Source organism: Haplochromis burtoni, unplaced genomic scaffold (genome assembly GCF_018398535.1).
Source record: "Haplochromis burtoni strain Fernald_Lab_line unplaced genomic scaffold, NCSU_Asbu1 Contig_422, whole genome shotgun sequence".
NCBI classification, from domain to species: Eukaryota; Metazoa; Chordata; class Actinopteri; order Cichliformes; family Cichlidae; genus Haplochromis; species Haplochromis burtoni.
Genome location: NW_024582783.1, coordinates 231,885 through 251,805, shown reverse-complemented (window position 1 = coordinate 251,805; position 19,921 = coordinate 231,885). Strand labels below are relative to the sequence as shown.

General features: G+C 48.9%; 1 protein-coding gene across 5 annotated transcripts in view; it reads left to right on the top strand.

The window, feature by feature from the left end:
- The window catches only part of ankfn1 (ankyrin repeat and fibronectin type III domain containing 1), a 114,612-nt gene that overhangs the window by 8,356 nt on the left and 86,335 nt on the right, over positions 1 to 19,921 (top strand). For 4 of the 5 annotated variants that reach the window (XM_014340893.2, XM_014340892.2, XM_014340894.2 and 1 more), the window contains 3 exons: positions 734 to 969; positions 4,682 to 4,938; positions 17,803 to 17,840. In XM_014340893.2, coding sequence (XP_014196379.1) covers positions 734 to 969; positions 4,682 to 4,938; positions 17,803 to 17,840 — 531 coding nt within the window. Of the gene's footprint in view, positions 1 to 733; positions 970 to 4,681; positions 4,939 to 17,802; positions 17,841 to 19,921 lie in introns of those variants that run through there. The other variant, XM_042213151.1, reaches the window with a different exon arrangement.

Sequence of the window (19,921 nt, the reverse complement as noted above, 5' to 3'; positions counted from 1 at the left end):
TGTTTTCTTTAGGTCACGAGCAGTTGTCCAAGCATTTCACTACATATCGTACTGTGTATGACTGTGTACGTGACAAATAAAATTTGAATTTGAATTTGAATTTGAATTTGAACACCTGACAGGAGCTTTTCCTTCAGCGCTGTTTCCGGCTGTGGCCGTCCGGTGAAGGGCGCAGTGCTCTGCAGCGATCTGCTGAAGCGCGTGTCCTCGGATGCTGAGCTGGGCTCAGATGCTAGATCTTTTCCTGCGGAGGAAGAAGAAGGGACGGCATCTGATCCGAGCATCACGGTGCAGCTGCTGTCTCCGAGGACAGGTACCAGCTGGTTTGTGGTGGTTACCTGTCCGTCCCGCACGTCTCAGGGTCGCGTTCAGCGCTCAAACGATTTGTATTTGAAGCTCTCGCAGTCTGCTCGCACTGCTCCCTGATCCCTGCAGGGAAGCTGGATTTCTGATGTGACCAGAGCTCAGTGCGGTGCTCTGACTAACACCGGCATGTTCCGGTGTTCGTCTAATGGGAAATACATTAAACTTCTTCCAGGTTTTTACACGATTTGCAGCGTTGGTGTGGCAGGGATGCCGTGTGGATACTTTATTCCCAAAGTGTTGATGAAAACAGGACATTTCGTCACAGTATTCCTGAATGAAGTGTTTCCAGTTGCTTCAACAGCTAGAGGAGGAGTTCTCCGTGTCGTGTTTATTTTGTGCTGACTTTTCTCTCCTCGGATCCCTGCAGGTCGTCAGAAAGGGACTCCGCCTTCCTCACGCCCACTCTGACGAAGGAGGCGACCTGTCTGTCCACACCCCTCCTCCCCATCCTCTCCTCCACCCCTGCACCTCCTCCCGCTGCTGCCGCTTCACGGTCCAGCTATGGCACTCACGCAGGAGACTCCGCCTCCCACAGTGGCGTCAGCATCAGGAAGCGGCGGCGTCTCGCTGCCAGTCCTGGAGGACTCCACTGGACCTCTTCAGGTAACAACAGCCAGTGTGTGTGTGTGTGAGAAACTCATTCCTGCCTGGCGTAAACAAGCTCCTCTGAACATCTACATGGACACAGACAGTGAGATTAGGTCAAAGGTCAGATCTGACTCGTTTGACTTTCTAAGAGGACATTAAACTGAAGCATCGCTCGCTCGGTTGCCTAGGTAACGTTCTAATCAGCAGTATGCTTTAACATTTAAAGCTGAGAAGAGATTGATCAGGTAGCGTTTGGGACGAGATCAGAAACGAGTCCATCAGAGGGGCAGCTCATGTGCACAGAAGGAGGGGGTGGAGGATGAAGGTGGAGCCACCAGGCAGGAGGAGGAGAGGAAGAGCTCAGAGGAGGATGCTGGGATAGGAGGAGGCTGAAAGAAGGAGTGGGTCTCTGGTCGCGGCATCGCTGTCCGTCACTTCCTGTGTGGACGTGCTTTATGGCATCGCCAACCCCAGAAGCTTTTAATTGGCCAAAATATAAAGTAGCTAAATGCAGGCAGCTCAACAGGGCTGAAACACCTGGGTAACAACAAACAGGTGAGACCAGCCAGTGAGGACGAGACGGGGGAAGTAAACACATCACGACACAAATGACTACCAAAATAAAACAGGAAGTGAGAAGTAATAAGAAAATGAGGAAGTGCAGATGTGTTAATAAACATCGAGGGGAAAAACTCGACTTTAATACAAAATCGAGACTAAAAAAGTACACGAAGAAGAAAATGAGCCAAGTATGTAAACAGTGAGTCAAACAGGAAGTTGTTTATGGGTGAAATCAGCAGTGAGACGTCTGTGTTGGCGCTGACGGAGGCTGACGGAGGCTGAGCCCCTCTGCCCTGTGGTCATCGTCGAGCAGCCACATCAGGAGTCTGTGTCTTGTTTCTCCCACACCCACAGAGACAGGTCTGTCGTGGGTGGAGGTTGTAGCTGCCGGCAGACTGGACGTGGGGTTGGAGTGGAGCTGTGGGCGTGCCGTCGAGTCAGGAATGTCTCTAATGGCTCCGAGCGGCGGTTTTGTTTACCGGTCTCCACTTCCTGTGTGTCGCTCTGCTCTCTTTAGCTCCACCCTTCTGGAGAATGATAACGAGCTTCCTGTTGAGCAGATTACGGCACAGCATCCATCAGGTGTTTGATCTCTGGCGCGCTTTCCTCAGACCGCAGGGTTAAGCTGCTTCTCGGCTTCACGTCGCAGGTTTTCCGTCTTTTCTGATCTGTCCTGCTGATTCCTCGCACTCAGTTATTCCACACCCGCCCAGGCTGCGGCGCCTCGTTTGGATAAAAACCTCAGTGTGAGATAAACATGGTGTCCGAGGTGGTGTAGCTGCTGCTGGTTCTGGGTGGAGTTAATGAGCTGATGCAGAGATAAAGCCTGAGGTGGAGGTGGTTCGTTAGAGTTTCACAGCGGTCCACGAAGGGGCGGGGCTAAATCTCTGAACCAGTTTTACCATCAGTGACACCACAGCTGTGCTTTAGGACTCCGCCCCATCTCCTGTTCTTAGGTGTTCATCTTTTATGTATGTAACTTTGTAATTTTAACATGTTGTCGCCTCTTGGCCAGGACTCCCTTGAAAAAGAGGTTTTTAATCTCAATGGGACTTTTCCTGGTAAAATAAAGGTTAATAAATAATAAAAAAATAAAGGGCAAAGGTTACTGGCTTTTTTACACCGACCTGCTTCACAAACAGGAAGTCCTGAGCTGGTTATCCTTTATCCTGATATCCTGTTTACAGCGCCCCCCAGAGGCTCAGTGAGCAGACCAGCTGCTTCTTAAAATCAGGTAAACCCTGAAACTCCCAGGTGACCTCAGTGAAGGAACCTTCAAAATAAGATGTTCAGAGAAAAAATGCAACACCAACAAATGTTTGAGACAAAAGTTTTCCAGCAAAAAATCTTTGATTTGAAGCAGAAATGACAGAACAGGATCCTCAGAGCCTCCATCCTGAAACAGGAAGCTGAGGATGCTGCAGAGCTTTCCCGTCCTTCAGCACACCTGAGACACATAAGAGGAAGTGAAAACACCGATTGTCTCCTCATGGTCAAAATCAATCTTTATTAAGACCCGCACAGAAAGAGCGACAGCAGCTCGTGGCCGCTGTAAACATTAAAAGATGACACAAGCAGGAGCGGCTCGTGTTACTGACTCTGGGAAGCAAACTTCAACAGGAAGTTGGAGTGAGTGTCTCACTTTGCTCTCTCTCTGACTTCCTGCAGTCTGTGTCTGGGTGTAGGTGTGCTGTGTGTCCAGCAGAGGGAGCTGTGACTCCAGCTGAGTGAGGAAGGGCACCTGTGCTGATCAGCTGAGCTTCACACAGACTTTATTCATAAATGATTCAAAGCGTGTCGTGAGCGCTGTGCTTTCATGTTTCCTGTCTTCAGGATCATCCACACACCTGCGTGCTGGCTGCCACGCCCACATTCTTCCTTATAAGGAGAGTTTACTTCCTGGATGGTGGAAGATGGTGAAGCTGTTCTACAGTCACACAGTCATGATGAAGGAGCAGGTGACCGCTCTGTGTTTGGCCTCCTCACACAGAGCAGCAGCGAGCACCCTGTGAGGCGGTGCATGGCGAGAGGGATGGCCTTTGGTGGCCACTCGCCATCACTGTGACCAGCGCATGTTGCCTTCATTGTTTGATGGTTTGTGGGACTTTCTGTGTGGCGCTCGCAGGGCCAGTTCGCTTCGTTGTTGTTGTTCGTCTGATGTCCTGCGCCCACAGTGAGTTTGTGGTCAGGAGGGCGTCTTGGCGTGGTGGCATGGCGATGACACAGAGCCGAGGACGCAGAATGAGCCTTCAAACCTTCCTCCCGTTCATGAACCAGGCGGATTCAAACCTCTCCTGGTGAATGAAATCGATTGGCTGCACTCGGTGTTCGTCTGTGAGCGCTCGCTGAATGGATTTCCTCCTCATCAAACATTTATCGTGCTGCCTGGTTTGGTGCCTTACCTCCAGCGTTAACCTGACCCTCAGGAACACGGCCCACAGCGAGGCTCACGTTTCATCACACGCACCTGTGGAAGCAAACAGGCTGGAGCACGATGTCCTCAAACACGCGCCCCTCCGTCTGCGGTCGTGTTTTTGAGCACCAGGAAACACAAAGCAATAACTCAGAGTAAACTGCAGCTGAAATACATAAAGTCAGATTTATTTATTCAAAGAAATCAACTTCAGGTAAAAAGTAACCTGGATAATACCAGTCATGTTTCACGTTTCACTTAGTTAGCTGTAACGTTTCACAGGAAGTGATGTAACAAAGCTCCACGGAGAGTTTACATCTGAGAAAATGAAAGTGGGCACGTAGCGGTGTCAGCTTTGGTCTGTGCTGCAAGCCGCCTTGTCACCCACCTCCTCCTCTTTTCTCTCGAGCTGATGTTCAGCCAGATGTTGATTATAAAGTTTGAGTGTGTGAACGGCTGCTGATGAAATTATCCATGTTCTCATAACGACGTGTGTGTGCAGCTGTGTGGACACGCAGCTGTGGATCTGCACGTGCTCAGTGAGCGCCGTTTTGTTTCTGGTTAAAAAGGTTGACGTGGAGATTTGAATGTGAGCCACAAGCTGCCGACGTCCTCGGCCTCCTCATGTAGTTTTAATGCAGCAGCTCAGGTGGTCAGCTTACACCTGACCCACTCTCACACACACACACACTGTGGGTGAGTGGGAACATGACGCCGCCCCCATGACGCAGCAGGGCTCTGGTTTCTCTGCAGGCTCTGTTCAGCGGGACTTCTGGTCACCTGATCCGTCCCCGGGGTCGAGGAGGAGTGGAGGAGGAGGAGCAGGTGCGAGGAGTCTTCCCCTGGGGGAGGCGGCCCGAGTTTCCCTGCCGTGGGCCACAGACCGGGCGCTGCTGAGAAAGACGATTTCGGTGGACGACCGTCTGCTGCAGCCGGTGGGCGGCGAGCAGCGACACCTGAGGCTGCTAAGCCGGCTGGAGAGAGGCCGGAAGAAACTCCGCAGCATCCACGTAAGTCTGGATTTCCTCTTATCTGATTACGTTTACTAAAGCTGACCTCTGACCCCAGCTTCCATCATCAGAACAGGACAGGAAGTGCTTTCACACCTTCTCCCAGGTGCTGTTTGTGGGAAACACAGCTGACTGTTTCCCGATGAACAGCTTTTATCTTTGTAGCTGCTCTCGTGGTCGCCGCTGTGCTCAGAGCGTTTGTGTGTTTTTGTTGTGTGTCAGACTCTCAGCGGCGCCGCCTCGACCAGCCTCGTGCCGCGGTGAGTCAGCGTGCCTCACGTTTGACGCAGCTTCAACAGGGAAACTTTTGCCAGCAGTGAGAAATACCGTGACGCTTCGCTGTCCCCGCCCACTGAGTCCACCTCGATGTAGGTCAGAGGTCACGAGCGTGGCTATGGCATCTGTTTTGGTCACCTCCAGCAGCTCTAATTAGTCAGACGGTGGGAGGGAGCGGATCTTCCCACCGCTGCTGTGATGTCACAGGAAAGAGGAAGATGGATTGGTTGCTTTGTAAAAGACTGGGCGGGCTTTAGAGGAGTGGGTCATTGTTGCATCGATGACGGAGGACATGCCGATCCGCCCGAGCAGGTGTGCGATCGATACTGACGTCAGGATCGTTCAGTCAGGATGAGTTTATGATGCGAAGACGAAAGACGAGGAGAGAAAACGTGAAACACAGGACCAGTCTATTTCCTGGACATAGCAGCGATGCTTCGCACTCTGGAGCCTCTGGTGGGCGTTAGAGGAACTGCAGGAGAAACATCATGAAACACACATCAGGAAACAGGAGGAAAAGGATCCGCCTCCATCATCGTCACCATCATCAGCGTGAGCGTCCAGACTCGCTCTGGGAGCTGCGCTGGGGATGGATCCATTGATAGATCATTTTGAGCTTTTCTTTAATCTCAGGACTAATTCTGATGTTAGGTCGGTTTCGTCACCTCAGTGTGGCCTAAACAGCCTTAAAGGCAGAAACATAAAGCCGTCCTCGTGTTTGAGCTTCAGCTGACGAGGTTTGTTACTCCGTCGCTGAAACGCTGTCCTGCATTCGTCTCCGCTCGCTCTCTCTTTTTCTCTCTCAGCCAACAAACTGTTTCGTGTTTTTGTCCAATCAGCAGCCAGATTAGTGATAACTCTGACTGACGGAGCGATGTCTCGCTGTGAGCGGAGCAGCTGGCGGTTCCTCCTCCGTCCGCTCCGTCGTGACTGTAAATGATCTCCAGGCAACGCCAGCGTCCGGCTGACGGCACAGAAACATCCCGGTGACTCAGCAGCGCTCCCGTCATAAACCCGGGGAAACGGCGCCTTTGTTTGCGCGCGGGGCGGGGACGCCTCCCCACCTCCACCTGCACCATAAACACATCCCGCTCCTGCGTTCAGCCGTTAAACGGCAGCTTTCTGGGAATCGTGAGCCCGACAGCGCGACGCTGTGATGTCACACCGAAGTCTGTTTGTCCCGGCTCAGCGGCTTATACAGGAACACCGCGTTACTTTAAAACTTAGAACATTTTCGAGAGAAAATCAAAGATTCTGACATTAAATCAGAGTTTCAGGTAAAAAAAGACTAAAAGGCAAAATTTTAGAAAGCACAAACTAAAAAAGTCAAAATGATTATTTAAAAATCAAGTTGAAATTCTTAATTTATAAAAACATTGAAAAATTAATTTCAGTTGGTTTTGTTTTAGTCCCAGTTTTGATAAAAATGTATAATTATTAACATTAAAATAGAATAATTTGACTCAAAATTTAAATAACTGAGTTCTCATGTAACACAAACTCATCACGGGCTGCGATGAGCTTCCATACATCCGTGTTTCCTGCCTCTGTGTGAGCTTCATGTCACGTTCTGTTTTAACCATCAGTAGTAACAGGCCTCTCCTCCTGAGCACCAGCAGGGGGCGCCCTCCTCATCCGCTGGGCCTGTTTAATGTGACTGCAGCTGCTGCAGGAAGCGACTCTCATTCCAGGTCCCCGCCCCTCAAACCAGTTAATGAACACCTGCCTGCTCTAAACTCCTCCCCCTGCTTCCTGCTCCTTCATGACTCTAACATGAACATCATCAGGAAACAGTTCAGCTGGCTCGTTTCCTCACAGACTTCAGAGGAGTCGCCCCCTGCTGGGCGTTAGAGGGAGCACAGGTTTAAGGTACTCGCTGTGCCTCGGTTTTTCTTCTTGGTTATGTTAAACAGTGGGGATGATGTCACAGCAAACAGCCCCGTTTACTGTCACCGAACAATCGTGATGATGTCGGGCGAGCTCGGTGGGGTTTGGTGATCCTTCAGCTGTGAGTTACTTTTTAAAAACTCATTATTTGTTACCTGTGAAACTGAATAAATGACACAAATGATTGAACTGGTGGATGTTTTGCGATAAAGAGCGGCGGATTGGAGCAGCATCTGCTGGTCGCTGCACGCAGCAGGCTGTGGTCAGCTGATCCAAGGTAAAACAGTGATGGACGACCCTCATTCGCGGAGAGATTTCCTGTGTATGGATTCATTTATCTGATTGTTTTGAGTGAGCAACCGCCATGTTTAAACAGCCAATCAGCAGAGGGTTGGTGCTTTTGCCCCACTGTAGGGAACTTTTAGGGAACAGTAACTTCATTAAAGTGTTTGCAGGACTTTTATTTGTGTGACACGTTCAGTCAGCAGCAGCGCGTTCGGCATCCTCGACTCCGCGATGGGGTGATGTGGGCTGAGGTGTGCACACAGGCGGGCTCTGTGCACGCCTCCTGTTTACTCTGACATTTTTCTGTGGCCCGCTCGGCGTCTTTGTACACAAACACTCACACAGTGCTGTATTGAGCGTCCGTGCTCCCGCGGGACTAATCATATCAGCTGCTGCTCCGCTCCAAATCCTCCATGAATCACCTACCGCAAAATCTTAGCTCCATAAATTCAGCCTGACGTCTTATTACTGCTGATCCTTAAACAAACAGGCTGCGGAGCGCTGGAGTGCTGCCTTCCCCTCATGACAGCGCCGCATTAACCCGCTGCATGCTGAGGCTGCGCGCAAACCACAGCTTCACTCCTCACCATTAATGTAACCACATCCCCCAGTACACCTCCCAGTACGTGTACACCTGTGGTCAAGGTCAAGGTTCTTTATTTGTCACATGCATAGTTATACAAGTATAACACACAGTGAAATGTAGCCTGACACGCTCCTCGACATGTGCAAAAATTGGGGGGGGTAGAGGAAGAACATTATATATATATATATATAGTATATACATTGGGTGAATGTGCAGTAGTAGCAGCAAGCAGGTGAATTCTGTACATTAATATGAATAGACATCTGACTATTTTGGGGCGATCGTGGCTCAAGAGTTGGGAGTTCGCCTTGTAATCGGAAGGTTGCCGGTTCGAGCCCCGGCTTGGACAGTCTCGGTCGTTGTGTCCTTGGGCAAGATACTTCACCCGTTGCCTACTGGTGGTGGTCAGAGGGCCCGGTGGCGCCAGTGTCCGGCAGCCTCGCCTCTGTCAGTGCGCCCCAGGGTGGCTGTGGCTACAATGTAGCTTGCCATCACCAGTGTGTGAATGGGTGGATGACTGGATATGTAAAGCGCTTTGGGGTCCTTAGGGACTAGTAAAGCGCTATATAAATACAGGCCATTTACCATTGACTATTTTACAGGATAGACAATATAAACATATTTAAAATTAAAGGAATTGAAATGTACATTGTGCCTTGGTTTAGTGTCTGGAAGAGTCCTGTCTCAGTCAATTATAGATGATGTGAGAGGGCGGGTGTGTGTGTTTAGGGCACGGATGGCTTGGGGATAGAAGCTCCTCTTGAGTCTCTCTGTCCTTGCCCGGAAGATGCGGAACCTTCTACCAGATTGCAGAAGTTGGAACAGTTTGTTGCCAGGATGGGACGGGTCCTTCAGTATCTGCGCTGCTCTAGTCCGGCATCTCCTGGTGTAGGTGTCCTGAAGCGGGGGGAGAGCAATCCTGCAGCAGCGTTCTGCTGTACGGATCACTCTCTGGAGAGCTTTTTGGTCCTTCACACAGCTGTTCCCGAACCACGATGTCATGTTCTGTGTGAGGATGCTCTCCACAGCGCCTGTATAGAAATCCTGAGGATCTTTGGAGAGACCCTGAACTTCCTCAGTTGTCGTAGGTGATACAGGCGCTGCCTAGCCTTTTTGGTCTGGACCTGAATGTGGGCAGCCCATGTCAGGTCTGAGGAGATGTGGACACCAAGATACTTGAAGGACTGCACCCTCTCCACTGGAGCTCCATTGATGATAATGGGCTTGTAGTCTCTGTGCTGACCCCTTCTGAAGTCCACCACCAGCTCCTTGGTCTTGCTGACGTTCAGCTGGAGGTGGTTGTCCTGGCACCACGATGCCAGATTCTTCACTTCATCCATGTAGGCCGCCTCATCGTTGTTGGAGATGGCACCCAACACCACTGTGTCGTCAGCAAACTTCACAATGGTGTTGGAGCCATGGGTGGCCACACAGTCTGAAGTGTAGAGGGAGTAGAGCAGTGGCGAGAGGACACATCCCTGAGGTGCTCCTGTGTTGATGGTGATGCTGTTGGAGAAGCACCTGCCCACCCTCACCACCTGAGTTCTGCCAGTGAGGAAGTCCAACACCCATGCACACAGACGGCTGTTAAGTCCCAGATCCCTCAGCTTTGTGAACAGTCTGCAGGGCACTATTGTGTTAAACGCTGAACTGTAATCAACAAACAGCATTCGCACATAGTTACCCTGTTTCTTGTCCACGTGGCTGAGAGTGGTGTGTAGGACGTGGGCGATGGCATCCTCTGTGGATCTGTTGGATCTGTAGGCGAACTGCAGCGGATCTGTGGTGTCTGGGATGGAGGAGGAGATGATGTTCTTCAGCAGCCTCTCAAACACCTTCATTACTACCGAGGTCAGTGCAACTGGCCGGTAATCGTTCAGGGATGAGGGTTTGATGATGATGAGGGTCCAGAGAAATGCTCTGCAGTCGTCAGGCATGACCCAAAACATTAAAGTCGATCAGACCTTGGCTCTGTGACGCTTCGACTTCAAACATAAGAAGAAGAAATTTAAATTATTTATAAACCAAATCAAACAGCAGTCGCCTCGAAGTGCTTTAGTCTGTAAGGTCGAACCTACAATACATACAACAACAATCATATGACCCCCTATGAGCAGCACTTTGGTGACAGTGGGAAGGAAAAACTCCCTTTTAACAGGAAGAAACCTCCGCAGAACCAGGCTCAGGGAGGGGCGGGGCCATCTGCTGTGATTGGTTGGGGTGAGAGAAGGAAGACAGGATAAAGACATGCTGTGGAAGAGAGACAGAGGTTAATAACAGATATGATTCAATGCAGAGAGGTCTATTAACACATAGGAAGTGAAGAAGAAGCACCCAGTGCATCATGGAAATCCCCCAGCAGTTTTCTGCTGATCAGCTGATTGAGCTCATGACATCACCTCGGTGGCGCTCTGTGGCGAGACGGTTCACACGTTTAAAGATTTACTTTTGTGGAAAACCTCAGAGGTTCATGGATGTAGTGAAGGACGTGCAGAGGGCTGCTGGGACAGGAGGAGGTGGAGCAGATGGTCCAGTGTGGCGCCCCCTAAAGGAAGCAGCTAGAAGAAGAAGAAAAGGATTCTGCAATTGTTTACAGTCTAAATACATTAATTAATAACAGTTTAATTACAGTGTAGTTATTCATTCACTTGTACCTTTAAACTTTGCACCTTTACATTGTAACAAAGTGTAAACATAAATGTTGCTGTGTGGTTACATCGTGACTGACGTACACCGGTGTAATTAACACTATAAACAACATGTATTATAATGTAATATGATCAAATGTAGTTTAATTAAAAATGTAATAAATAGGTATTTTTTAAATATAGCGTAGTTACAGTTATAAATACTTTTAAGTATAAAGTTTAATAATTACTAACATACTGAAAAAATTACATATTTATTAAAATATTCAAGTATAATTATTTTAATTACGTTGCAGTGTGTTAGTATCTGCTATATGTGTAATAAATCCATTCAGGTCATGTTACACAGTGTGATGAAGTACAATAGTGTAGTTACATTAGTGTTGTGGAATTACATTTCAAGCATAAAAAATCAGGTTGGAAGAGGTCAAAGGTCGTCCTGAGAGGCCTCACTGCTCGCTGTGGCATCCGTGTCTCGTGTTGGACACAGAACATGTCACAACATTAAAGTAAAAGTGGTCTTCATGACACGTTCCTCACTGTTTGCTGGGAGTGGGACAGCGTGCAGGCAGCGCGCAGTGGGAGGTCGTGCTGGTGGTGGTAGATAGTTTTGATGATTGTTCACTAACTTTGGATCAATGACCTCACAGCTCACGCTGCTGAACTCTTTCTTCACACTGGCTGTGGTGGAGCTCATAAAGTTTAATGTGGGGTCTGATGGCGCCGCCTCTCTGTGAGCAGCAGCTTGCGGCTGAATCTCACCTGAGAGCCGGACCGCCGTGCTGCATGACATCTGTGACCACGGCAGTCAGCCTGTCAGTCACCCAGCGGGTGGGCCCTGCCAGGAGGGGGGGCTCAGCCTCCCCCGTCTGCGGGCTCCCCGCCCGGCCATGAATGCCGGCATTGGAGGGCTAATTAGCCCGAGGAGAGGCCAACAGGCCGGCTACACAGAAAGCCTTGTTCACATTAGAGAAGAGAAGCAGGAGCGGGAGGGGCTCGGCCGTCTGCAGTCAGCGCCGTCCACCCGCCGCGTGGCGAGCGTACAGGAGAACAGGAGGTTAGTTCAAATTAGCGGTGACGCTTAACAGGCAGGCTGAGTCAGTGAGGTCCCTTCAGGTCTGATCACTGCAGATCGAGCTGGGTATCGATACAGATGTTCAGCATCAGCCCAGAGAGGCTCTCCTCCTGCGCTTACACTCATAGTGAGGTAGAATAGGCCCCACAGCTGATAAAGTACTGTAAAGATAAAAGCATGTGAGCGTTATCAGTGACAGATGCCAGCAGCTCTTTTTGTCTGCTGAAGTCAAACTCTCCAAGAAGCAGACTCAGCTGTTTTTAAGGCTGTTTCCATCCTCGCAGCAAAAAACCAGACTGCAGCTAAAAGATAGCCTTCATGATGTCATCCACTCCACTGCTAATAATGCAGGCTGACTGCTGCCCCCTGGTGGACGTTAGAAACTCCTGAAACACGCCCTCTGCAGGCAGAGAGAGCAGCTGCATAACCTTAACCTTTTATTTTCATGTCGCCACTATGAAAAAGAAAGTGTGGCAATTAAAGCGCTGCTCCATCTTGTGGTTGAAACTGGTGTTACATGAAAGTTTAGCACAACGTTTTGTCTTTAACACAAACACAGAAGATTTGAGTGTTTTTAAACGGTCCGGTCTCCGTGAAGCTTCATGTTTCTGACGCACTGAGCTGAACAGGAAGACGGACTCTGCTTTCACAGACAGAGAAAAACAAAAGAAGGTAAAATTATAAGTGAACACCAGCAAAAAGGTCAGAGCCGGCGGCATTAATTGAAAGTAAAGTCTGGGCTGCGTCCCTCACCCCCACCTCTTTGCGCTACAACTTCCTGTGACATTAAAGCGTGAACAAAGACGGGCCGGCTGGGCGTGTTGACATTCAGAGAAATACCAGCAGAGTGAAGGAGGAAGTGATGAAGGCTCGAGGTCTGAGACCCTCCGCCTCTTTGTTCTCTGAGCACCTCTGCCAGGATCTGAAGGGCTTTAAAGGCACACACCTGGACAGGAACCTTTCTTCACCTTTCCACAGGGACTCCATCACTCTACCCCAGCCAATCAGAGGCCGACTTTGAGAGGCTCTGCTAAACCGTGCTGATGCTTGTAACGACACAGCTGACCTCCTCAGAAATCTGATCCTGAAAAAGAACGTATTCATATTGTGCTGCTCTGCACATTAATTAGGTCATCCATGATTATTGATCGTGCAGGTGCACGTGTCCTGAGCTTTGTGTCAATGAGGCCGTCCTCTGACAGGAAGTCCTCACAGGAAATGGGCCGATTCAGAGAAAAGGAGGTGAAGGTGACCAATTAAACTAAGAGGCCGGTGAAGTCTGTGGCGAACGCTGACAGGAACAAAGAGATGAAGCTGCTGGCCTGCTTTTGTTCAGACTTCAGAGTCACACTCGCCGCTGCATCGCCAAAGTCCTTCAGCTGACTCGAAACAGCCGGAGTCAGCTCAGACCTCGGGTTTGTTTCGGCGATCACACAGGAAACACTCAGCAAGTCTTTCTTCTGCCTGCGACTCTCAGCGATGACCTCGTCTTACAGGCGGCGAGAACAAAGCCTCCAGGATGCCCTCGTCGAATCGGAGGAAGAGCGTCTGAAGTAATGAGCACCTTTCTGCAGGAACGAGGCATGCCGAGAAATCACAGACAGTGATGGACGCTTTCAGAGCAGCACTGAACCCGATGAAGGGCGGGTCACGCCCATTACCCCGACACGCCGCTGCCGAGCCGGTCATGGGCGTGAACTCGCTGTCAGGAAATACCTGAAAGAGCTTCAGATGCTGGTTTTTCTCAGAGCTGCTGGTTTCACGAAACACGAAGCAGCTGTTAGTGTGAATATTGAGCAGCCAGGCTTAAGGTTTATTCCTGCAGGTGGGGGTTTAGAGGATGGGTGGGGGTTTAGAGGATGGGTGGGGGTTGGGTTCATGCTGGCACAGAGAAGTGCAGGAACATTAAACACTGTTAAAAGCACCCCCTCTCCAACAGTTCTGCACCGCTGTTCTGTGTAGTTCTGAGGACGGAGCGTCGGTCTGACTGAACTGAAGAGAAAAATACGACTTTCAGCGTGTTGGGGGTGGAGCCCCGCCGGGCGCCGCATTGTTTGAGCATCTTCAGGCCTTCCAGCGTCTCAGAGAGCCGAAGCACTGTGTACAGATAGCAATTTTCCCTCGCAGCGTCCTCTCCGGTCGTCAAGGCAACTGAATACTTTCACCCTGAATCAAACCGACCCCCTCCTCCTCCTCCTCCTGCATCCAGCATCCAGCATCCTTCATGCATGGAAAGACTCAGCAAACACTGTTTATTTCCCCCAGAGGGGAGCAGGCAGGGACTGCTGATGTTTAAACAGGTTTATTAGCAACACCGGTGATTACACAGCAACTCAGAAGCACCTGAGATTTATTTTATGCTCATGTCTAAGCGCATCTGACGCGACGTGACACGTGACCGAGTGTTTAAAAGTTTTTACAACATCACGAATATAAGAAAGCACCAAAACCTGTAGTTCCTCTGGTGTCCTGCAGAGGCGCTATGCGCTACACAGCAATAAAGAAATGACTGACGCTGTGGGTCAAACGTTTATGCGTGCTTGAGGTATTACCTTCTTTGTTGTGATTACTCAAAAAAAGTAATCTATTACACAGAATACACAGAACTTTAAAGTAATGCAGTATGTTACTTGATTACTCCTGAGAAAAGGTCATTTGCTGTACTCGTGAAGTTGCTTTGATGTTACTCTGTAATATAGCTCAAACACGCTGTCTCATAATCACCATTTAATATAAACCTGAGGCTCCACGCCAACACGACTCCCTGACGAGTAGGGATGGGTATCGAAACCCGGGTCTTGTTGAGAACCGGTTCCCACTGTTTCAACTCCTTGGAAGTGTTTGCCATTTTTGCAAACGATTCTCTTATCGATTCCAGTCGCCCCGAATAACATCACCACGTTGCAGAGCGTCATTTACCTGGCAGGAAACACGGCGCCTAACGCTCAAAAGTTTGATTATACTTTACAAGAACAGATGACAACAGGGCAACTTGCAATACTTGCAAAGTGGATATTTCATTTATGGGAGGAAACACTACGAATATGCAAAAGCATTTGCTCACAAAACACGCGATGACCTTAAATGAATGTCGTGTTTTTAATTCTCGTGAATCTCAACCCAGCAGCAGCGGTAACGTTTGCACGTCCTCTCCCGTTAATGCGGCAGGTAAATAATCAACTAACAGTGCATATTATGTTAGCGCGATCTGCCTTATTACAAACCTGCCATTACTGTGCATTTAGTGACCATGATGAGACAGACAGAGTCTGGCTCAGATGCTGGCAGTTCTCGCTGCAGTCTAGCCGGTAGCGTCTCCTTTCAGGCCAGGATAGACGAATGTCACCGAGCAGTGACTCAGTTTGTGGTCAAAGGCTTGCACCCATTTGCCACAGCAGTGATTTTCAGTAAGTGAATGTGTTTAATTGTAGGCAGGGACATTACTGGATATTCTTGTGTAATTGCTACAGAATAATTTATGTTATACTTTGTTATTGCTACAGAAGAATATTTATTTTATTATTTTACATTTACAATGTTTTTTTCCTGGGGACCCTGTGACACCCCATTGAAGAGCCGCTAGGCTGGATCTCTTAAGATCTCACTGTTGGGTTTGTAAGGCCATGTTACTCCTAAATTTCTATCTTGTTCAAAGAGAAGATATAAAACAAAGTTCTGAGCTAATCGACCTTAGTGTTCTCCTTTTTAAAAGAATCGATAAAGAATCGAATCGTTAAACAGAATCGAAAATGGAATCGGAATCGTGAAAATCTTATCGATACCCATCCCTACTGATGAGGACACACGTCTCTCAGATCTATGTCTTAGTAACTCAAAGCAAACATGAAAACCAGCACAGAAACTCGATCGTCACGGTGATTCTGCTTTAAAAATTCTGCCTCATCATCTGCTTGTTCCTGTTTTTTAGTTCAGGCTCCGGCCGCGGTGGTCGCCATTCGCTCTGCTCACTCTGGGTTCTTGGCTAGCTTAGCGTTAGCATGCTGTATGTGCAGGTTGCAAAGAAGCGAAGTGTTAGCAGCACAATGCTCGTGTTTCTGTCCTAGATGCAGCTTGAACTTTACCAAAAATGTGCTTATATGCTCCAGACTGCGTCGCCATTTCCTCTGACACTAGAGATGAAAGTCAGCTCCATAGGCTGATCATTAACACCGCCCAAAAGATCACTGGCTGCCCTCTCCCCACACTGGAAGTTCTACACAATGCGCCACTGTTTTAAAAAGGCCCAAAACATCATAAAAGACACCTCACATCCTGGCCACTCCCTGTTCGAACTGTTGCCCTCAGGCAGACGGTACAGGGCAATCAGAGCAAGGACTAATAGACTCAAACACAGCTGTTATCCAACTGCAATAACACATCTGAATACTACAAAAAAATGTCCATCACGCCACTCTTGTGTTAATCTATGCACGGCCTGAAGCATGTGTGTGGGAATGTATGTGAATGTTTTACTGTTACATCTTATTAGTATTTTAAGTATTCTATCTATTTTATTTATTGAATTTTATTGTTTTATTATATTTTGATATTGCTAGGGATGATGCAATGATCGGGGACCATTCTTCATTTCGTTGTTCTCGTGACAATGACAATAAAGTTTCTGATTCTGAAAAAAAAAAAAAAATAAGCAGGATCAATAGGCAGACTAACGATTCCCATCCCTGGGCGTGGCCTGTGGCTTCACCTGAACTGGCCCTCTGGTTTGCGGTTGTGCTGTTGGAGCCTTGTGAAGCATTTTAATGACATCATCTGACCAATAATGCCGACCTGGAGGCTTCGAAGCGTGTAGAAGCGTGTAGAAACGTTTGAAACGACCTCTGGTGGGTGTGGTAAGTAATGCACCGGTGTTGTCGTCCTGAGTGGGGTAACCTCGCTGCTCCTAACCATGAGAATGGAGCCTCCTGCTTAAGGCTGGGCGATACGTAACATGTTTCCAACCGACATTCGTCAGTCCAACGATTGACGATGGGCGCCGACTTTTTGAATTCATACATTTTGTTTGGAGGGAATATTTTAGCTCCTTTTCTTGTTTCAGTATTAATACAACTGCTTTTTGGATTATTCATTTATTTATTTATTGCACCAAATCACACAAAAGACTTACCTTTACATTAGAGACTTTTTTTAATGTTGGCTGGAAGATTTTTAGCTTATTTGTTGTTAGGTGGAGTGTGTAACACAGATCAACACGGTTACAGTGGAAACAGAAGCCAGCTCCTCTTCGTCCCTCCCTCCATTGTGGTTTGCTATTTAAATAAAATGTCTGTTTCCTCCTCACATCCTCTGCACCGTGTTAGTCCTTTCATATATTCTCTTTGGGAAATCTTCTGTGGATGAGTTCCTGGAGTGTTTGAGTCCTCTTACATCTGCACCACCATCACAGTCAGACATGGTGGTGGTGTGATGGTCTGCAGCTGCTTGACCCAAAAATCCCGAAGGAGAACGTCTAACCATCAGTTACAGAGGCTCAGGGGCACTGGGGTTATGCAGCAGGACAATAATCAGAAACACAGCAGCAAGCCCACCTCTGATTGGCTCAGAAGACCAAAACGAAGGCTGTGAAGTGGCCGAGAAACCTTAACCTATTCAGGCTGGAAACCCTCCAATGGGTCTGCAAAGAAGAGTGGACCAAAGCTCGTCCACAGTGACGTGGTCACAGACAGCAGGCTGTAGGTTTGAGGACAGCAGACAGGTGGATGGTTTCCCTCGATGAATGACATCATCGTTTAAAAAAAACTCTGGTTTTCTCTGAGTTTGATGATCTTAAACATGTCAGTGAGACAAATATGCAGAACAGCAGGAGATCAGGGAGGAGGCGGGTACTTTCTCACAGTTGCACCTGCTTCTGTTTCACCTGAGATCTGTGATGTCGCTGTGGAATAAAGTGGAATAAAAAGAGTGAGCGGGGAGAGTGGACGAGTGCTGCAGTGCTGAGACGCTGCTGCGTCTGCAGAGGGGAACGCATTAATGCGATTTCCTCTGCAGAAACGTGGCGCTGAAGTGGAATAGAGGTGCTTTAATATGTGTCACTGCTCTGCATGATCCTGCATAGAAATTGGTCATTTTCTCCTCTGTGTCCTCCGCAGAGCCCGGGAACCTCGGGGAGGTACGACACCAGGAAAAAGTGAGTGCTCTCTGAAATATTCCCAACATCCCGCGTTTGTTTCCTCTTCGCTGCTTGCCTGAATCATTTCCTGTGTAATAAGTCCTGATTTAATAAAACAAGAGGTGCGACCTCCTGAATTCATCCGAGGGATCGAGCTGAGAAACCCGATTATGTCACCGTGCTTATTGCTTTCCACTTTCACTCTCAAAGTTAATAGAAGAGATATTTTAGAGCAAACAGTGTTGCTGTTCCTTGAATTGGGAGCGAGCTCGCAGGTTTGGAGTAACTTTGGAACAACAGCAAATATTCCTCCAGGCCCCCCCCCCCCGACCTTACACATATAGCACAAACATTACATGGGGATACAGGTCGGAGATTGGTAGAATCAGAGAAAAACATTGAAATGTACACTACAAGTGGGGAAAGTACAAGAGGAAAAAAGAGACCCCTACTCATGCTGTGCTTCCATGGTAGGACAGCATGAGAACAGGAAACAAAAAAACTCCTTTGCACAAAAAAGCACATAAATGTCCACAGCACAACATTGTGAAGACATGACAAGCCACAGGGGTGGGTGGGGGGTGAGGAGTAATCCGAAGCGAACACAGCAGCCGCCCTGCACAGCGCTACCATTCCAGCGCGGCACACAGCCCGCCGCGTTCCCTCGCAGGAAACAAGCATCGAAGGCGTTGGAAAGGGAGGGGGGATGAGTGAGTGCCTATCAGTGTAAGTGTATGTGTGTGCGTGTCCATAGTTCAGCTGAGACAGTGTCCTTCGCTCTATCAGGCTAAGTAAACAGTCTGCCAGCCAACCCAGGTGGCCTTCATGGGACGGGAAGAATAGTCATCACACAGTCGTTATCAGGGAGTTGTTTTGGTGGGCTCCAGCCTTGGGCCTAGCAGCTGGCGCCGTGGTGTCCAAATGTTGAATATTGTTGATTTCTCCTTTGTGAGCAGCTCAAATTTAGCCCTCTGACACTGGTCCCTCGATCTCCCGTTGGAGAGCCGCGAGCCACCCCATGATGGTATCATATGATGCTGGCCATTCACACCTCCACCCGAGACCACCAGCTGTGGGTGGTGAGTGCAAAGTCAAGACTGCAGAGGTGAAGAAGAGCTTCCTTTGAAGCCACCTCTGCAGTCAACAAAGAGTTCACCAGTGTGAGCCGGGGGGGGGGCATGATTGGTGCCCCCACCTGCTGACGGATGCCATGTCAGGAAGCGACCTCGAAGGCAGAGGTCAGCCAGATTCAAACCTGGTGTGTGCTTTGTATGGTGGACTCCTGCTGCCACCTCCACAGGTGAGTCGAAACATTAAAACACCTTTGTTAGGGCTTGTTTCAGCTCAGGTTTGGTGTTCTGCATGTGGAGGTGTGGATGGTGGAGGTGTGGGTGGTGGAGGTGTGGAGGTGGAGGTGTGAATGGTGGAGGTGTGGGTGGTGGAGGTGTGGAGGTGTGGAGGTGGAGGTGTGGGTGGTGGAGGTGTGCTTCCCAGTAGGACAGAGCTTAATTCGTGCTGATTCATGCGACCTCTCTTTCTCTGCTTGGATGGATGTTTCATGGCCACAGAAGCGCGAGGTCATCAGGACTCAGAAAGCTCAAAGGACCTTCTCTCAAACCACAAATGCCGTTGTTACATCGTCAGATTTAGAACATCGCTGAACTCCAAACAAATACATGTGAAGCTTTCTGTCTGAACACCTTTCACAGCTTTCACTGATACAGGATCTGAGTGTCTTTCTTTCACCGGTGGGTCTCTAACTGAAAGGGACCGTGGACGTGTTGTGATGTGGAGGACACGCGCGATGCATCGTGACGAGAAGAAGAAAAGTCGCATTTCTCTACTGATTTTTCCAAAAGCTGAAACACTGGAATCCCAGCTGCCCACAAACACACCTGTGCAGGAGGAACTGCACCTGCTGACTCTTTTTTCAGGACCTCTCTGAAGCTGCATTTTGGTTTTCTTCTTTCACAGCTTTGTTCAAGCGTCAGATACTTCAGAAACTAACGTAGAGTTCATGAAGCCTTCGGCCTGCAGCGAGCCGCTCGAGCTTTGTGTTCACAGAGTGACAATCTGAGCGCGCTCTGTGTCTGTGTGTG